The 15,952-nt window shown below is 52.9% G+C and overlaps 1 protein-coding gene across 1 annotated transcript in view; it reads right to left on the reverse strand.

Annotated features, from left to right (window-relative positions):
• The window catches only part of LOC121561185 (regulator of G-protein signaling 11-like), a gene marked incomplete at its 3' end in the record, with an annotated part of 77,655 nt that extends 61,978 nt beyond the window's left edge, over window positions 1-15,677 (reverse strand). Inside the window, exon 1 of the mRNA XM_045218677.1 lies at window positions 15,546-15,677. Coding sequence (XP_045074612.1) covers window positions 15,546-15,608 — 63 coding nt within the window. The remainder of the gene's footprint in view (window positions 1-15,545) is intronic.
• Window positions 15,678-15,952: the final 275 nt, after the last annotated feature.

The following is a 15,952-nucleotide window of genomic DNA, read 5'->3' on the forward strand; positions in this document are numbered from 1 at the left end:
TAGGGGTTAGGGTTAGGGAGTAGGGGTCAGGGACAGGGTTTAAGGTATAGGGGTTAGGGTTTAGGGTTAGGGAGTAGGGGTTAGGGACAGGGTTTAAGGGATAGGGGTTAGGGACAGGGTTTAAGGGTTAGGGGTTAGGTTTAGGGAGTAGGGGTTAGGGTTAGGGAGTAGGGGTTAGGGACAGGGTTTAAGGGATAGGGGGTTAGGGGAGTAGGGGTTAGGAGTAGGGGTTAGGGACAGGGTTTAAGGGATAGGGGTTAGGGGTTAGGGTTAGGGAGTAGGGGTTAGGGACAGGGTTTAAGGGATAGGGGTTAGGGTTTAGGGTTAGGGAGTAGGGGTTAGGGGTTAGGGTTTAAGGGATAGGGGTTAGGGTTTAGGGTGTAGGGGTAGTGTGTAGGGGTTAGGGGTTAGGGTGTAGGGGTTAGTGTGTAGGGGTTAGGGGTTAGGGTGTAGGGGTTAGGGATTAGGGTGTAGGGGTAGTGTGTAGGGGTTAGGGATTATGGTGTAGGGGTAGTGTGTAGGGGTAGTGTGTAGGGGTTAGGGTGTAGGGGTTAGGGGTAGTGTGTAGGGGTTAGGGTGTAGGGATTAGGGTGTAGGGGTACTGTGTAGGGGTTAGGGGTAGTGTGTAGGGGTTAGGGGTAGTGTGTAGGGGTTAGGGGTTAGGGTGTAGGGTTAGGGAGTAGGGGTTAGGGACAGGGTTTAAGGGATAGGGGTTAGGGGTTAGGGTTTAGGGTGTAGGGGTTAGGGACAGGGTTTAAGGGATAGGGGTTAGGGGTTAGGGTTTAGGGTGTAGGGTTAGGGACAGGGGTTTAAGGGGTTAGGGGGTTAGGGTTAGGGATTAGGGGAGTAGGGGTTAGGGACAGGGGTTTAAGGGATAGGGAGTAGGGGTTAGGGGTTAGGAGTAGGGGGTTAGGGACAGGGGTTTAAGGGATAGGGGGTTAGGGGTTAGGGAGTAGGGGTTAGGGGTTAGGGTTAGGGTTTAGGGTTAGGGAGTAGGGGTTAGGGAGTAGGGACAGGGTTTAAGGGATAGGGGTTAGGGGTTAGGGTTAGGGAGTAGGGGTTAGGGACAGGGTTTAAGGGATAGGGGTTAGGGTTTAGGGTGTAGGGGTAGTGTGTAGGGGTTAGGGAGTAGGGGTTAGGGGTTAGGGTTAGGGACAGGGTTTAAGGGATAGGGGTTAGGGGTTAGGGTTAGGGAGTAGGGGTTAGGGACAGGGTTTAAGGTATAGGGGTTAGGGGTTAGGGTTAGGGAGTAGGGGTTAGGGACAGGGTTTAAGGGATAGGGGTTAGGGGTTAGGGTTAGGGAGTAGGTGTTAGGGACAGGGTTTAAGGGATAGGGGTTAGGGTTTAGGGTTAGGGAGTAGGGGTTAGGGGTTAGGGAGTAGGGGTTAGGGGTTAGGGGTTAGGGGTTAGGGAGTAGGGGTTAGGGACAGGGTTTAAGGGATAGGGGTTAGGGGTTTAGGGTTAGGGAGTAGGGGTTAGGGAGGCAGGGGTTAGGGACAGGGGTTTGGGGGTTAGGGGTTAGGGTTAGGGGTTAGGGAGTAGGGGTTAGGGACAGGGTTTAAGGGATAGGGGTTAGGGGTTAGGGTTAGGGAGTAGGGGTTAGGGACAGGGTTTAAGGGATAGGGGTTAGGGGTTAGGGTTTAGGGTTAGGGAGTAGGGGTTAGGGAGTAGGGGTTAGGGTTAGTAGGGGGTTAGGGGGTTAGGGTTTAGAGTTAGGGATAGGGTTAGGGAGTAGTAGGGGTTGGGGATTAGGGCAGGGTTGTAGGGGTAGGGTTAGGGGTTAGGGTTAGGGGTAGGGGGTTAGGAGTTAGGGTTTAGGGATAGGGGTTAGGGGTTAGGGTTAGGGGTGGTTAGGGATAGGGGTGTTAGGGGTTAGGGGTTAGGGAGTAGGGGTTAGGGAGGGGGTTAGGGACAGGGTTTAAGGGATAGGGGTTAGGGGTTAGGGTTAGGGAGTAGGGGTTAGGGACAGGGTTTAGGGATAGGGGTTAGGGAGTAGGGGTTAGGGGAGTAGGGGTTAGGGACAGGGTTTAAGGGATAGGGGTTAGGGGTTTAGGGTTAGGGAGTAGGGGTTAGGGACAGGGTTTAAGGGATAGGGGTTAGGGGTTTAGGGTTAGGGAGTAGGGGTTAGGGACAGGGTTTAAGGGATAGGGGTTAGGGGTTAGGGTTTAAGGGATAGGGGTTAGGGGTTAGGGTTAGGGAGTAGGGGTTAGGGACAGGGTTTAAGGGATAGGGGTTAGGGTTAGGGAGTAGGGGTTAGGGACAGGGTTTAAGGGATAGGGGTTAGGGGTTAGGGTTAGGGAGTAGGGGTTAGGGACAGGGTTTAAGGGATAGGGGTTAGGGACAGGGTTTAAGGGTTAGGGGTTAGGTTTAGGGAGTAGGGGTTAGGGTTAGGGAGTAGGGGTTAGGGACAGGGTTTAAGGGATAGGGGTTAGGGAGTAGGGTTAGGGAGTAGGGGTTAGGGACAGGGTTTAAGGGATAGGGGTTAGGGGTTAGGGTTAGGGAGTAGGGGTTAGGGACAGGGTTTAAGGGATAGGGGTTAGGGTTTAGGGTTAGGGAGTAGGGGTTAGGGGTTAGGGTTAGGGACAGGGTTTAAGGGATAGGGGTTAGGGGTTAGGGTTAGGGAGTAGGGGTTAGGGACAGGGTTTAAGGGATAGGGGTTAGGGTTTAGGGTGTAGGGGTAGTGTGTAGGGGTTAGGGGTTAGGGTGTAGGGGTAGTGTGTAGGGGTTAGGGGTTAGGGTGTAGGGGTTAGGGATTAGGGTGTAGGGGTAGTGTGTAGGGGTTAGGGATTATGGTGTAGGGGTAGTGTGTAGGGGTAGTGTGTAGGGGTTAGGGTGTAGGGGTTAGGGGTAGTGTGTAGGGGTTAGGGTGTAGGGATTAGGGTGTAGGGGTACTGTGTAGGGGTTAGGGGTAGTGTGTAGGGGTTAGGGGTAGTGTGTAGGGGTTAGGGGTTAGGGTGTAGGGTTAGGGAGTAGGGGTTAGGGACAGGGTTTAAGGGATAGGGGTTAGGGGTTAGGGTTTAGGGTGTAGGGGTTAGGGACAGGGTTTAGGGACAGGGAATCCTGACTAGAACCAAGAAATTTGATCATATTACTCCAGTGCTAGCTTCCCTACACTGGCTTCCTGTTAAGGCAAGGGCTGATTTCAAGGTTTTACTGTTAACCTATAAAGCGTTACATGGGCTTGCTCCTACCTATCTTTCCGAGTTGGTCCTGCCGTACTATACCAATACGCATCGCTACGGTCACAAGACGCAGGCCTCCTAATTGTCCCTAGAATTTCTAAGCAAACAGCGGGAGGCAGGGCTTTCTCCTATAGATCTCCATTTTTATGGAACAGTCTGCCTACCCATGTGAGAGACGCAGACTCGGTCTCAACCTTTAAGTCTTTACTGAAGACTTATCTCTTCAGTAGGTCATATGATTGAGTGTAGTCTGGCCCAGGAGTGTGAAGGTGAACGGAAAGGCTCTGGAGCAACGAACAGCCCTTGCTGTCTCTGCCGGGCCGGTTCCCCTCTCCACTGGGGTTCTCTGCCTCTAACCCTGTTGCAGGGGCTGAGTCACTGGCTTGCTGGTGCTCTTTCATGCCGTCCCTGGGAGGGGTGCGTCACTTGAGTGGGTTGAGTTACTGACGTGATCTTCCTGTCTGGGTTGGCGCCCCCTTGGTTTGTGCTGTGGTGGAGACCTCTGTGGGCTATACTCGGCCTTGTCTCAGGATTGTAAGTTGGTGGTTGAGGATATCCCTCTAGTGGTGCGGGGGCTGTGCTTTGGCAGAGTGGGTGGGGTTATATCCTTCCTGTTTGGCCCTGTCCGGGGTTTCTTCGGATGGGGCCACAGTGTCTCCGGACCGCTCCTGTCTCAGCCTCCAGTATTTATGCTGCAGTAGTTTATGTGTCGGGGGGCTGGGGTTAGTTGGTTATACCTGGAGTACTTCTCCTGTCTTATCCAGTGTCCTGTGTGAATTTAAGTATGCTCTCTCTAATTCTCTCATTCTCTCTTTCTCTCTGAGAACCTGAGCCCTAGGACCATACGTCAGGACTACCGGGCATGATGACACCTTGCTGTCCCCAGTCCGCCTGGCCTTGCTGCTATTCCAGTTTCAACTGTTCTGCCTGCGGTTCTGAAAACCCCTACCTGTCCCAGACCTGCTGTTTTCAACTCTTAATGATCGGCAGAAAAGCCAACTGAGAGACCTGAGCACCTAGGACCATACGTCGGGACTACCGGCCGTGGTGACTCCTTGCTGTCCCCAGTCCGCCTGGCCTTGCTGCTATTCCAGTTTCAACTGTTCTGCCTGCGGTTATGGAACCCCTACCTGTCCCAGACCTGCTGTTTTCAACTCTTAATGATCGGCTATGAAAAGCCAACTGAGATTTATTCCTGATTATTATTTGACCATGCTTGTCACTTATGAACATTTTTGAACATCTTGGCATGGTTCTGTTATAATCTTCACCCGGCACAGCCAGAAGAGGACTGGCCACCCCTCATAGCCTGGTTCCTCTCTAGGTTTCTTCCTAGGTTTTCGCCTTTCTAGGGAGTTTTTCCTAGCCACCGTGCTTCTACACCTGCATTACTAGCTGTTTGGGGTTTTAGGCTGGGTTTCTGTACAGCACTTCGAGATATTAGCTGATGTAAGAAGGGCTATATAAAATAAAATTGATTGAAAATTGATTGATTAAGGGATAGGGGTTAGGGGTTAGGGTTTAGGGTGTAGGGGTTAGGGACAGGGTTTAAGGGTTAGGGGTTAGGGGTTAGGGTTAGGGAGTAGGGGTTAGGGACAGGGTTTAAGGGATAGGGGTTAGGGGTTAGGGTTAGGGAGTAGGGGTTAGGGACAGGGTTTAAGGGATAGGGGTTAGGGTTAGGGAGTAGGGGTTAGGGGTTAGGGTTAGGGTTTAGGGTTAGGGAGTAGGGGTTAGGGAGTAGGGACAGGGTTTAAGGGATAGGGGTTAGGGGTTAGGGTTAGGGAGTAGGGGTTAGGGACAGGGTTTAAGGGATAGGGGTTAGGGTTTAGGGTGTAGGGGTAGTGTGTAGGGGTTAGGGAGTAGGGGTTAGGGGTTAGAGTTAGGGACAGGGTTTAGGGATAGAGGGTTAGGGGGTTAGGGGTTAGGGAGTGGGTTAGGGACAGGGTTTAGGTATAGGGGTTAGGGGTTAGGGGAGTAGGGGGGGGTTAGGGTTAGGAGTAGGGGTTAGGGACAGGGTTTAAGGGATAGGGGTTAGGGGTTAGGGTTAGGGAGTAGGGGTTAGGGGTTAGGGAGTAGGGGTTAGGGGTAGGGGTTAGGGGTTAGGGGTTAGGGAGTAGGGGTTAGGGACAGGGTTTAAGGGATTGGGGTTAGGGTTTAGGGTTAGGGAGTAGGGGTTAGGGAGTAGGGGTTAGGGACAGGGTTTAAGGGATAGGGGTTAGGGTTTAGGGTTAGGGAGTAGGGGTTAGGGACAGGGTTTAAGGGATAGGGTTTAGGGGTTAGGGTTAGGGAGTAGGGGTTAGGGACAGGGTTTAAGGGATAGGGGTTAGGGGTTAGGGTTTAGGGTTAGGGAGTAGGGGTTAGGGAGTAGGGGTTAGGGACAGGGTTTAAGGGATAGGGGTTAGGGGTTAGGGTTAGGGAGTAGGGGTTAGGGGTTAGGGTTTAAGGTATAGGTGTTAGGGGTTAGGGTTAGGGAGTGGGGGTTAGTGACAGGGTTTAAGGGATAGGGGTTAGGGGTTAGGGGTTAGGGAGTAGGGCTCAGGGAGTAGGGGTTAGGGAGTAGGGGTTAGGGAGTAGGGGTTAGGGAGTAGGGGTTAGTGACAGGGTTTAAGGGATAGGGGTTAGGGGTTAGGGTTAGGGAGTAGGGGTTAGGGACAGGGTTTAAGGGATAGGGGTTAGGGGTTAGGGTTAGGGAGTAGGGGTTAGGGACAGGGTTTAAGGGATAGGGGTTAGGGGACAGGGTTTAAGGGTTAGGGGTTAGGGTTAGGGAGTAGGGGTTAGGGTTAGGGAGTAGGGGTTAGGGACAGGGTTTAAGGGATAGGGGTTAGGGAGTAGGGGTTAGGGACAGGGTTTAAGGGATAGGGGTTAGGGGTTAGGGGTTAGGGAGTAGGGGTTAGGGATAGGGTTTAAGGGTTAGGGTTTAGAGGTTAGGGTTAGGGAGTAGGGGTTAGGAGTTTAGGGTTAAGGTTAGGGAGTAGGGGTTAGGGAGTAGGGGTTAGGGACAGGGTTTAAGGGATAGGGGTTAGGGTTAGGGAGTAGGGGTTAGGGAGTAGGGGTTAGGGACAGGGTTTAAGGGATAGGGGTTAGGGTTAGGGAGTAGGGGTTAGGGGTTAGGGAGTAGGGGTTAGGGGTTAGGGGTTAGGGTTAGGGAGTAGGGGTTAGGGACAGGGTTTAAGGGATAGGGGTTAGGGAGTAGGGGTTAGGGGTTTAGGGTTAGGGTTAGGGAGTAGGGGTTAGGGAGTAGGGGTTAGGGACAGGGTTTAAGGGATAGGGGTTAGGGAGTAGGGGTTAGGGAGTAGGGGTTAGGGACAGGGTTTAAGGGATAGGGGTTAGGGGTTAGGGTTAGGGATAGGGGTTAGGGACAGGGTTTAAGGGATAGGGGTTAGGGGTTAGGGTTAGGGAGTAGGGGTTAGGGGTTTAGGGTTAGGGTTAGGGAGTAGGGGTTAGGGAGTAGGGGTTAGGGACAGGGTTTAAGGGATAGGGGTTAGGGAGTAGGGGTTAGGGACAGGGTTTAAGGGATAGGGGTTGGGGGGTTAGGTTAGGGAGTGGGGTTAGGGACAGGGTTTAAGGGATTAGGGGTTAGGGTTAGGGAGTAGGGGTTAGGGCGGGTTTAGGATAGGGGTTAGGGATAGGGGTTAGGGAGTAGGGGTTAGGGACAGGGTTTAAGGGATAGGGGTTAGGGGTTAGGGTTAGGGAGTAGGGGTTAGGGAGTTTAGGGGTTAGGGTTAGGGAGTAGGGGTTAGGCAGTAGGGGTTAGGGACAGGGTTTAAGGGATAGGGGTTAGGGAGTAGGGGTTAGGGACAGGGTTTAAGGGATAGGGGTTAGGGAGTAGGGGTTAGGGACAGGGTTTAAGGGATAGGGGTTAGGGGTTAGGGTTAGGGAGTAGGGGTTAGGGGTAGGGTTAGGTTATGGAGTAGGGGGTTAGGCAGTAGGGTTAGGGACAGGGTTTAAGGGATAGGGGTTAGGGAGTAGGGGGTTAGGGACAGGGGTTTAAAGAGATAGGGGTTGGAGTAGGGGTTAGGGACAGATTTAAGGGATAGGGGTTAGGGGTAGGGTTAGGGACAGGGTTTAGGGATAGGGGTTAGAGGTTAGGGTTAGGGAGTAGGGGTTAGGGACAGGGTTTAAGAGATAGGGGTTAGGGTTAGGGTTAGGTAGAGGGGTTAGGGACAGGGTTAATGGATAGGGTTGGGAGTAGGGGTTTAGGGCAGGGATAGGGATAGGGGTTAGGGGTTAGGAGTTAGGGACAGGGTTTAAGGGATAGGGGTTAGGGGTTAGGGTTAGGGAGTAGGGGTTAGGGAGTAGGGGTTAGGGACAGGGTTTAAGGGATAGGGGTTAGGGACAGGGTTTAGGGGATAGGGGTTAGGGTTAGGGAGTAGGGTTAGGGACAGGGTTTAAGGGATAAATTAGGGGTTAGGGTTAGGAAGGGGGTTAGGGCAGTTTAGAGATAGGGGTTAGGGGTTAGGGTTAGGGATAGGGTTAGGGACAGGAGTTTGATAGGTTGAGATAGGGTTAGGAGTTAGGGAGTAGGGGTTAGGGACAGGGTTTAAGGGATATGGGTTAGGGAGTGGGTTAGGGATAGGGGTTAGGGGAGTAGGGGTTAGGGACAGGGGTTTAAGGATAGGGTTAGGGGTTAGGGGGTTAGGGAGTAGGGTTAGGGAGATAGGGTTAGGGAGTAGGGGTTAGGGGTTAGAAGTTAGGGAGTAGGGGTTAGGGACAGGGTTTAAGGGATAGGGTTAGGGGTTAGGGTTAGGGAGTAGGGGGTTAGGGAGTAGGGGTTGGACAGGGTTTAGGGTAGGGGTTAGGACAGGATTTAAGGGGATAGGGGTTAGGGTTAGGGAGTAGGAGTTGGGACAGGGTTTAAGGATAGGGGTTAGGGTTTAGGTTGGAGTAGGGGGTTAGGGTTAGGGGTTAGGGAGTAGGGTTAGGGTTAGGAGTAGGGGTTAGGGAGTTAGGGTTGGAAGTAGGGGTTAGGGACAGGTTTAAGGGATAGGGGGTTAGGAGTTAGGGTTAGGGATAGGGGGTTAGGGACAGGGTTTAGGGTTAGGGTTAGGAGTTAAAGAGTTAGGAAAGTAGGGTTAGGGAGTTAGGAGTTGGAGTTAGGGAGTAGGGTTAGGGACAGGGTTTGGAGATAGGGGTTAGGAGTTAGGGTTGGGAGAGGGGTTAGGGACGGGTTTAAGGGTAGGGGTTAGGGTTTAGGGTTAGGGAGTAGGGGTTAGGGAGTTAGGGATAGGGGTTAGGGATAGGGGTTAGAGTTAGGGGTTAGGGAGTAGGGGTTAGGGACAGGGTTTAAGGGAGGTAGGGTTAGGGTTTAGGGGTTAGGGAGTAGGAGTTAAGAAGTAGAGGGTTAGGAACAGGGTTTAAGGGATAGGTCGGATTAGGGGTTAGGGTTAGGGAAGTGGGAGTTAGGGACAGGGTTTAGGATAGGGGTTAGGGAGTTAGGTTAGGAGTAGGGGGTTAGGGACAGGTTCAAGGGATAGGTTAGGGTTTGGGTTAGGGAGTAGGGGTTAGGGAGTAGGGGTTAGGGACAGGGTTTAGGGGATAGGGGTTAGGGGTTAGGTTAGGGAGAGGGGTTAGGGGACAGGGTTTGGAGATAGTTAGGGAGTTAGGGTTTTAAGGGGTTAGGTTAGGTTAGGAGTAGGGGTTAGGAGGAGTAGGGGTTAGGGACAGGGTTTAAGGGATAGGGTTAGGTTGAGTTAGGGAGTAGGGGTTAAGGGGTTGATTTAAGGGAGTAGGGGGTTAGGGGATAGGGTTTAAGGTATAGGGGTTAGGGGGTTAGGGGTTAGGGGAGTAGGGGTTAGGGACAGGGGTTTAAGAAATAGGGAGTAGGGGTTAGGGAGTAGGGGAGTTAGGGACAGGGGTTGGATAGGGGTTAGGGTTAGGGGTTAGGGAGTAGGGGTTAGGGACAGGGTTAAGGGTAGGGGTTAGGGGTTAGGGGTTTAGGGAGTAGGGGAGTTAGGAGTAGGGGAGTTAGGGACAGGGTTTAAGGGATAGGGGTTAGGTTGGTTGGGAGTAGGGGGTTAGGGACAGGGTTTAGGGATAGGGGTTAGGGAGAAGGTTTAGGGGTTAGGGGTTAGGGTTAGGGAGTAGGGGGTTAGGGGTTAGGGAGTAGGGGTTAGGGACAGGGTTTAAGGGATAGGGGTTAGGGAGTAGGGGTTAGGGACAGGGTTTAAGGGATAGGGGTTAGGGAGTAGGGGTTAGGGACAGGGTTTAAGGGATAGGGGTTAGGGTTAGGTTAGAAAAGGGGACAGGGTTTAAGGGATAGGGTTAGGGTTAGGGTTAAGGAGAGGGGTTGGGGTAGGTTAGGGTTAGGGAGTAGGAGTAGGAGTAGGGGTTAGGGACAGGGTTTAAAGGGATAGGGGGTTAGGGAGTAGGGTTAGGGACAGGGTTTGGGATAGGGGTTAGGGAGTAGGAGTTAGGGATAGGGGTTAAGGGGGTAGGGGTTAGGGAAGTAGGGTTAGGGACAGGGGTTTAAGGGATAGGGGTTAGGAGTTAGGGGTTAGGGAGTAGGGGTTAGGGACAGGGTTTAGGGATAGGGGTTAGGGGTTAGGAGTTTAGAGTAGGGGTTAGGAGGTTTTGGATAGGGTTAGGGTTAGGGTTTAGGGACAGGGGTTTAAGGAATAGGGAGTTAGTGGTTAGGGACAGGTTTAGGGATAGGGGTTAGGGGTTAGGGTTAGGGAGTAGGGGTTAGGCAGGGTTAGGGGGGTTAGGGATAGGGGTTAGGGGTAGGGAGTAGGGGTTAGGGACAGGGTTTAGGGATAGGGGTTAGGGGTTGAGGGAGTAGGGGTTAGGGACAGGGTTTAAGGGATAGGGGTTAGGGGGTTAGGGTTAGGAGAAGTAGGGGTTAGGGACAGGGTTTAAGGGATAGGGGTTAGGGGTTAGGGTTAGGAGAAGTAGGGTTGGTCAGGGAGTTTAGGGATTAGGTTAGGGAGTAGGGGTTAGGGAGTAGGGGTTAGAGTAGGGGTTAGGGACAGGGTTTAAGGATAGGGGTTAGGGGTTAGGGATAGGGGTTAGGGGGTTAGAGGTTAGGGAGTAGGGGTTAGGGGTAGGGTTAGGGAGGTTAGGGACAGGGTTTAAGGGATAGGGGTTAGGGGTTGGGGTTGGGGGGGGTTGGGAGTAGGGGGTTAGGGACAGGGTTTAGGGATAGGGGTTAGACAGGTTTAGGGGATAGGAGGTTAGGGGTTAGGGAGTAGGGGTTAGGGACAGGGTTTAAGGGATAGGGGTTAGGGTTTAGGGTTAGGGATAAAGAAGGTTAGGAGTTAGGGTTAAGGGACTAAGGTCTAGGGTGAAGTAAAGGAGTTAGGAGTTAGGGGTTAGTGGGGAGTAGGGTTAGGGACGGGGGGTTTGGAAGGGATAGGGGTTAGGTTTAGGGTTAGGATAGGGGTTAGGGCAGGGTTTAAATAGGGTTAGGGGGTTAAGGGTTAGGGGTTGAGTAGGGAAGTTAGGGATTAGTGGTTAGGGAAGTGGGGTTAGGGACAGGGTTTAAGGGATAGGGGTTAGGGGTTAGTAGGGAGTAGGGGTTAGGGACAGGGTTTAAGGATAGGGGTTGGGTTTAGGGTTGAGTAGGGGTTAGGAGTAGGGGTTAGGGACAGGGTTTGGGATAGGGGTTAGGGGTTAGGGTTAGACGGGGTTAGGGTTAGGGTTTAAGGGATAGGGGTTAGGGGTTAGGGTTTAAGGTATAGGGGTTAGGGGTTAGGGTTAGGGAGTAGGGGTTAGGGAGTAGGGGTTAGGGACAGGGTTTAAGGGATAGGGGTTAGGGGTTGGGGGATTTAGGGGTTTAAAGGGATAAGGGTTAGGGAGTTAGGGTTTAGGTATAGGGGTTAGGGGTTAGGGTTAGGGAGTAGGGGTTAGGACAGGGTTTAAGGGATAGGGGTTAGGGGTTAGGGAGTAGAGGGTTAGGAGACAGGGTTTAGGGATAGGGGTTAGGGGGTTAGGGTTAGGAGTAGGGGTTAGGGACAGGGTTTAAGGGTAGGGGTTGGGGTTAGGGTTAGGGAGTAGGGGTTAGGGACAGGGTTTAGGGATAGGGGTTAGCGGACAGGGTTTGGGTTAGGGAGTTAGGAGTTAGGGAGTAGGGGTTAGTTAGGGAGTAAGGGTTGGGACAGGGTTTAAGGGTAGGGGGTTAGGGAGTAGGGGTTAGGGACAGGGTTTAAGGGTAGGGTTAGGGGTTAGGGGTTAGGAGTGGGAGTTAGGGACAGGGTTTAGGGGTTAGGGTTTAGGGTTTAAGAAGAAGTTAGGGGATTAGGGTTAGGGAGTAGGGGTTAAGGACAGGGTTTAAGGGATAGGGGTTAGGGAGTAGGGGTTAGGGAGTAGGGGTTAGGGACAGGGTTTAAGGGTTAGGGGTTTAGGGGTTTAGGGATTAGGGGTTAGGGGTTAGGGGTTAGGGAGTAGGGGTTAGGGACAGGGTTTAAGGGTTAGGGGTTAGGGTTAGGGAGTAGGGGTTAGGGTTAGGGAGTAGGGGTTGGGGACAGGGTTTAAGGGGTTAGGGGTAGGGGTTAGGGAGTAGGGGGTTGGATTTAGGGGTTAGGGGGTTAGGGTTTCGGGAGTAGGGGTTAGGAGTTAGGGGTTAGGGGTAGGGTTAGGGAAGGGTTTAGGGGAGGGGGTTAGGGTTAGGAGTAGGGGTTAGGGTTAGGGAGTAGGGGTTAGGACAGGGTTTAAGGGATAGGGGTTAGGGAGTAGGGAAGTTGGGAGTAGGGGTTAGGGACAGGGTTTAAGGGTTAGGGGTTTAGGGTTAGGGAGTAGGGGTTAGGGGTTAGTGGTTAGGGAGTAGGGGTTAGGGACAGGGTTTAAGGGTTAGGGGTTAGGGTTAGGGAGTAGGGGTTAGGGTTAGGGAGTAGGGGTTAGGGACAGGGTTTAAGGGTTAGGGGTTTAGGGTTAGGGAGTAGGGGTTAGGGGTTAGTGGTTAGGGAGTAGGGGTTAGGGACAGGGTTTAAGGGTTAGGGGTTGGGTTGGAGTAGGGGGTTGGGTTAGGAGAGGGGTTAGGGTTAGGAGTAGGGTTAGGGACAGGGTTTAAGGATAGAGGGTAGGGGTTAGGGTTAGGAGTAGAAGTTAGGGAGTAAGAATAGGGGTTAGGGACAGGGTTTGCGGATAGGGGTTAGATAGGGTTAGGGGTTAGGAGTAGGGGTTAGGAGTTTAGGTTAGGTTAGGGAGTAGGGGGTTAGGAGAAGAGTTAGGGACAGGGTTTAAGGGATAGGGGTTAGGGTTGGGAGTAGGGGTTAGGGGAGTAGTGGTTGGGACAGGAGTTTAAGGGATAGGGGTTAGGGGTTAAGGGTTAGGGAGTAGGGGTTAGGGACAGGGTTTGGATAGGGGGTTAGGGTTAGGGGTAGGGGTTAGGGAGGGTTGGGGTAGGGGGTTGGAGGTTAGGGTTAGGGAGTAGGGGTTAGGGGCAGGGTTTAGGGATAGGTTAGGGAGTAGGGTTAGGGAGTAGGGGTTAGGGACAGAGTTTAAGGGATAGGGGTTAGGGGTTGGTTGGGAGTAGGGGTTAGGGACAGGGTTTGGATGGGGTTAGGGGTTAGGGTTAGGGAGTAAAGGTAAGGGTTTAGGGTTAGGGTTGGGAGTAGGGGTTAGGGACAGGGTTTAAGGGATAGGGGTTAGGGAGTAGGGGTTAGGGACAGGGTTTAAGGGATAGGGGTTAGGGGTTAGGGTTAGGGAGTAGGGGTTAGGGACAGGGTTTAAGGGATAGGGGTTAGGGGTTAGGGTTAGGGAGTAGGGGTTAGGGGTTTAGGGTTAGGGTTAGGGAGTAGGGGTTAGGGAGTAGGGGTTAGGGACAGGGTTTAAGGGATAGGGGTTAGGGAGTAGGGGTTAGGGTTAGGGAGTAGGGGTTAGGGACAGGGTTTAGGGATAGGGGTTAGGGGTTAGGGTTAGGGAGTAGGGGTTAGGGACAGGGTTTAATGGATAGGGGTTAGGGGTTAGGGTTAGGGAGTAGGGGTTAGGGACAGGGTTTAGGGATAGGGGTTAGGGGTTAGGGTTAGGGAGTAGGGGTTAGGGACAGGGGTTTAAGGGATAGGGGTTAGGGGTAGGGTTAGGGATAGGGGTTAGGGACAGGGTTTAAGGGTAGGGGTTGGAGGGTTAGGGTTAGGGAGTAGGGGTTAGGGACAGGGTTTAAGGGATAGGGTTAGGGTTTAGGGGGTTGGGGTTAGGGAGTAGGGGGTTAGGGACAGGGTTTAAGGGATAGGGGTTAGGGGTTAGGGTTAGGGAAGTAGGTTGGGACAGGTTTAAGGATAGAGTTAGAAGAAGTAAGAGTTGGGGATAGGTGGACAGGTTTAGGGATAGGGGTTAGGGGTTAGGGTTAGGGAGTAGGGGTTACGGACAGGGTTTAAGGGATATGGGTTAGGGAGTAGGGGTTAGGGAGTAGGGGTTAGGGAGTAGGGTTAGGGACAGGGTTTAAGGGATAGGGGTTAGGGGTTAGGGAGTAGGGGTTAGGGGTTAGGGTTAGGGAGTAGGGGTTAGGGGTTAGGGTTAGGGATTAGGGGTTAGGGACAGGGTTTAAGGGATAGGGGTTAGAGGGTTTAGGAATAGGGGTTAGGAGTTAGGGTTAGGGGGGTTGGGACAGGGTTTAAGGGATAGGGGTTAGGGACAGGGTTTAGGGGATAGGGGTTAGGGTTAGGGAGTAGGGTTAGGGACAGGGTTTAAGGGATAGGGGTTAGGGTTTAGGGTTAGGGATAGGGGTTAGGGGTTAGGGTTAGGGAGTAGGGTTAGGGTTAGGGAGTAGGGGTTAGGGGTTAGGGTTAGGGAGTAGGGGTTAGGGACAGGGTTTAAGGGATAGGGGTTAGGGTTTAGGGTTAGGGATAGGGGTTAGGGACAGGGTTTAAGGGTTAGGGGTTAGGGTTAGGGGTTGGGAGTAGGGGTTAGGGGTTAGGGTTAGGGGTTAGGGAGTAGGGGTTAGGGACAGGGTTTAAGGGTTAGGGGTTAGGGTTAGGGAGTAGGGGTTAGGGGTTAGGGTTAGGGTTAAGGAGTAGGGGTTAGGGACAGGGTTTAAGGGAGTAGGGGTTAGGGTTTAGTGTTAGGGAGTAGGGGTTAGGGAGTAGGGGTTAGGGACAGGGTTTAAGGGATAGAAGTTAGGAGTTGAGTTAAGGTTAGGGAGTAGGGGTTAGGGAGTAGGGGTTAGGGGTTAGGGGTTAGGGACAGGGTTTAAGGGATAGGGGTTAGGGTTAGGGAGTTAGGGGTTAGGAGTAGGGGTTAGGACAGGGTTTAAGGATAGGGGTTAGGAGGGTTAGGGACAGGGTTTAAGGATAGGGGTTAGGGGTTAGGGTTAGGGAGTAGGGGTTAGGGACAGGGTTTAAGGGATAGGGGTTAGGGGTTAGGAGGGGGTTAGGGAGTAGGGGTTAGGGACAGGGTTTAAGGGTTAGGGGTTAGGGGTTAGGGGTTAGGGTTAGGTAGGGGTTAGGGACAGGGTTTAAGGGTTAGGGTTAGGGGGTTAGGGAGTTAGGATAGGGTTAGGGTTAGGGACAGTAGGGGGTTAGGGGTTAAGGGAGTAGGGGTTAGGGAGAGGGGTTAGGGAGTAGGGGGTAGGGATAGGGTTAGGGGTTAGGGGTTAGGGAGTAGGGTTTAGGGGTTAGGGTTAGGAGTAGGGGTTAGAGACAGGGTTTAAGGGATAGAGGGGTTAGGGGTTAGGGGTAGTGTGTAGGGGTTAGGGGTTAGGGTGTAGGGGTTAGGGATTAGGGTGTAGGGGTTAGGGTGTAGGGGTTGTGTGTAGGGGTTAGGGGTTAGTGGTTCGGGGTTAGGGTGTAGGGGTTAGGGGTTAGGGGTTAGGGGTAGTGTGTAGGGGTTAGGGGTTAGTGTGTAGGGGTTAGGGATTAGGGTGTAGGGGTTAGGGTGTAGGGGTTAGGGATTAGGGTGTAGGGGTTAGGGTGTAGGGGTTAGGGTGTAGGGGTTAGGGATTAGGGTGTAGGGGTTAGGGTGTAGGGGTTGTGTGTAGGGGTTAGGGGTTAGTGGTTCGGGGTTAGGGTGTAGGGGTTAGGGGTTGGGGTTAGGGGTAGTGTGTAGGGGTAGGGGTTAGTGTGTAGGGGTTAGGGATTAGGGTGTAGGGGTTAGGGTGTAGGGGTTGTGTGTAGGGGTTAGGGGTTGGGGTTAGTGGTTCGGGGTTAGGGTGTAGGGTTAGGGGGTTAGGGTGTAGGGGTAGTGTGTAGGGGTTAGAGTGTGGGATAGGGTTGGGTGTAGGGGTTAGGGTGAGGGGTAGTGTGTAGGGGTTAGGGGTTGTGTGTAGGGGTTAGGGTGTAGGGGGTAGTGTGTAGGGGTTAGGGGGTTAGGGTGTAGGTTAGGGTGTAGGGAGTGTGTAGGGGTTAGGGGTTGGTGTAGGGGTTAGGGTGTAGGGTAGTGTGTAGGGGTTAGGGGTTAGTGTGTAGGGGTTAGGGGTTAGTCTAGGTACGGTACCTTTCTGAGGCAATACAGCTGCTCCCTCTGAGCTCCTCCTTTAGTCAGCTTGTTGATGGTCATCTTCTCTCTCTCTCCGTCTCTCTCTCCGTCTCTCTCTCCGTCTCTCTCTCCGTCTCTCTCTGTCTGTCTCTCTCTCTCTGTCTGTCTCTCTCTCTCCGTCTCTCTCTCTGTCGTCTCTCTCTCCGTCTCTCTGTCTGTCTCTCTCTCCGTCTCTCTGTCTCTCTCTCTCCGTCTCTCTCTCGTCTCTCTCTCTCTCTCTCTCTGTCTCTCTCTCTCTCTCTCTCTCTCTCTCTCTCTCTCTCTCTCTCTCTCTCTCTCTCTGTCTCTCTCTCTCTCTCTCTCTCTCTCTCTCTCTCTCTATCTCTAGCTCTCTCTCTCTGTCTCTGTCTTTATCTCTCTCTCTC

The sequence above is a fragment of the Coregonus clupeaformis genome, unplaced genomic scaffold (assembly GCF_020615455.1).
Source record: "Coregonus clupeaformis isolate EN_2021a unplaced genomic scaffold, ASM2061545v1 scaf1720, whole genome shotgun sequence".
NCBI lineage: Eukaryota > Metazoa > Chordata > Actinopteri > Salmoniformes > Salmonidae > Coregonus > Coregonus clupeaformis.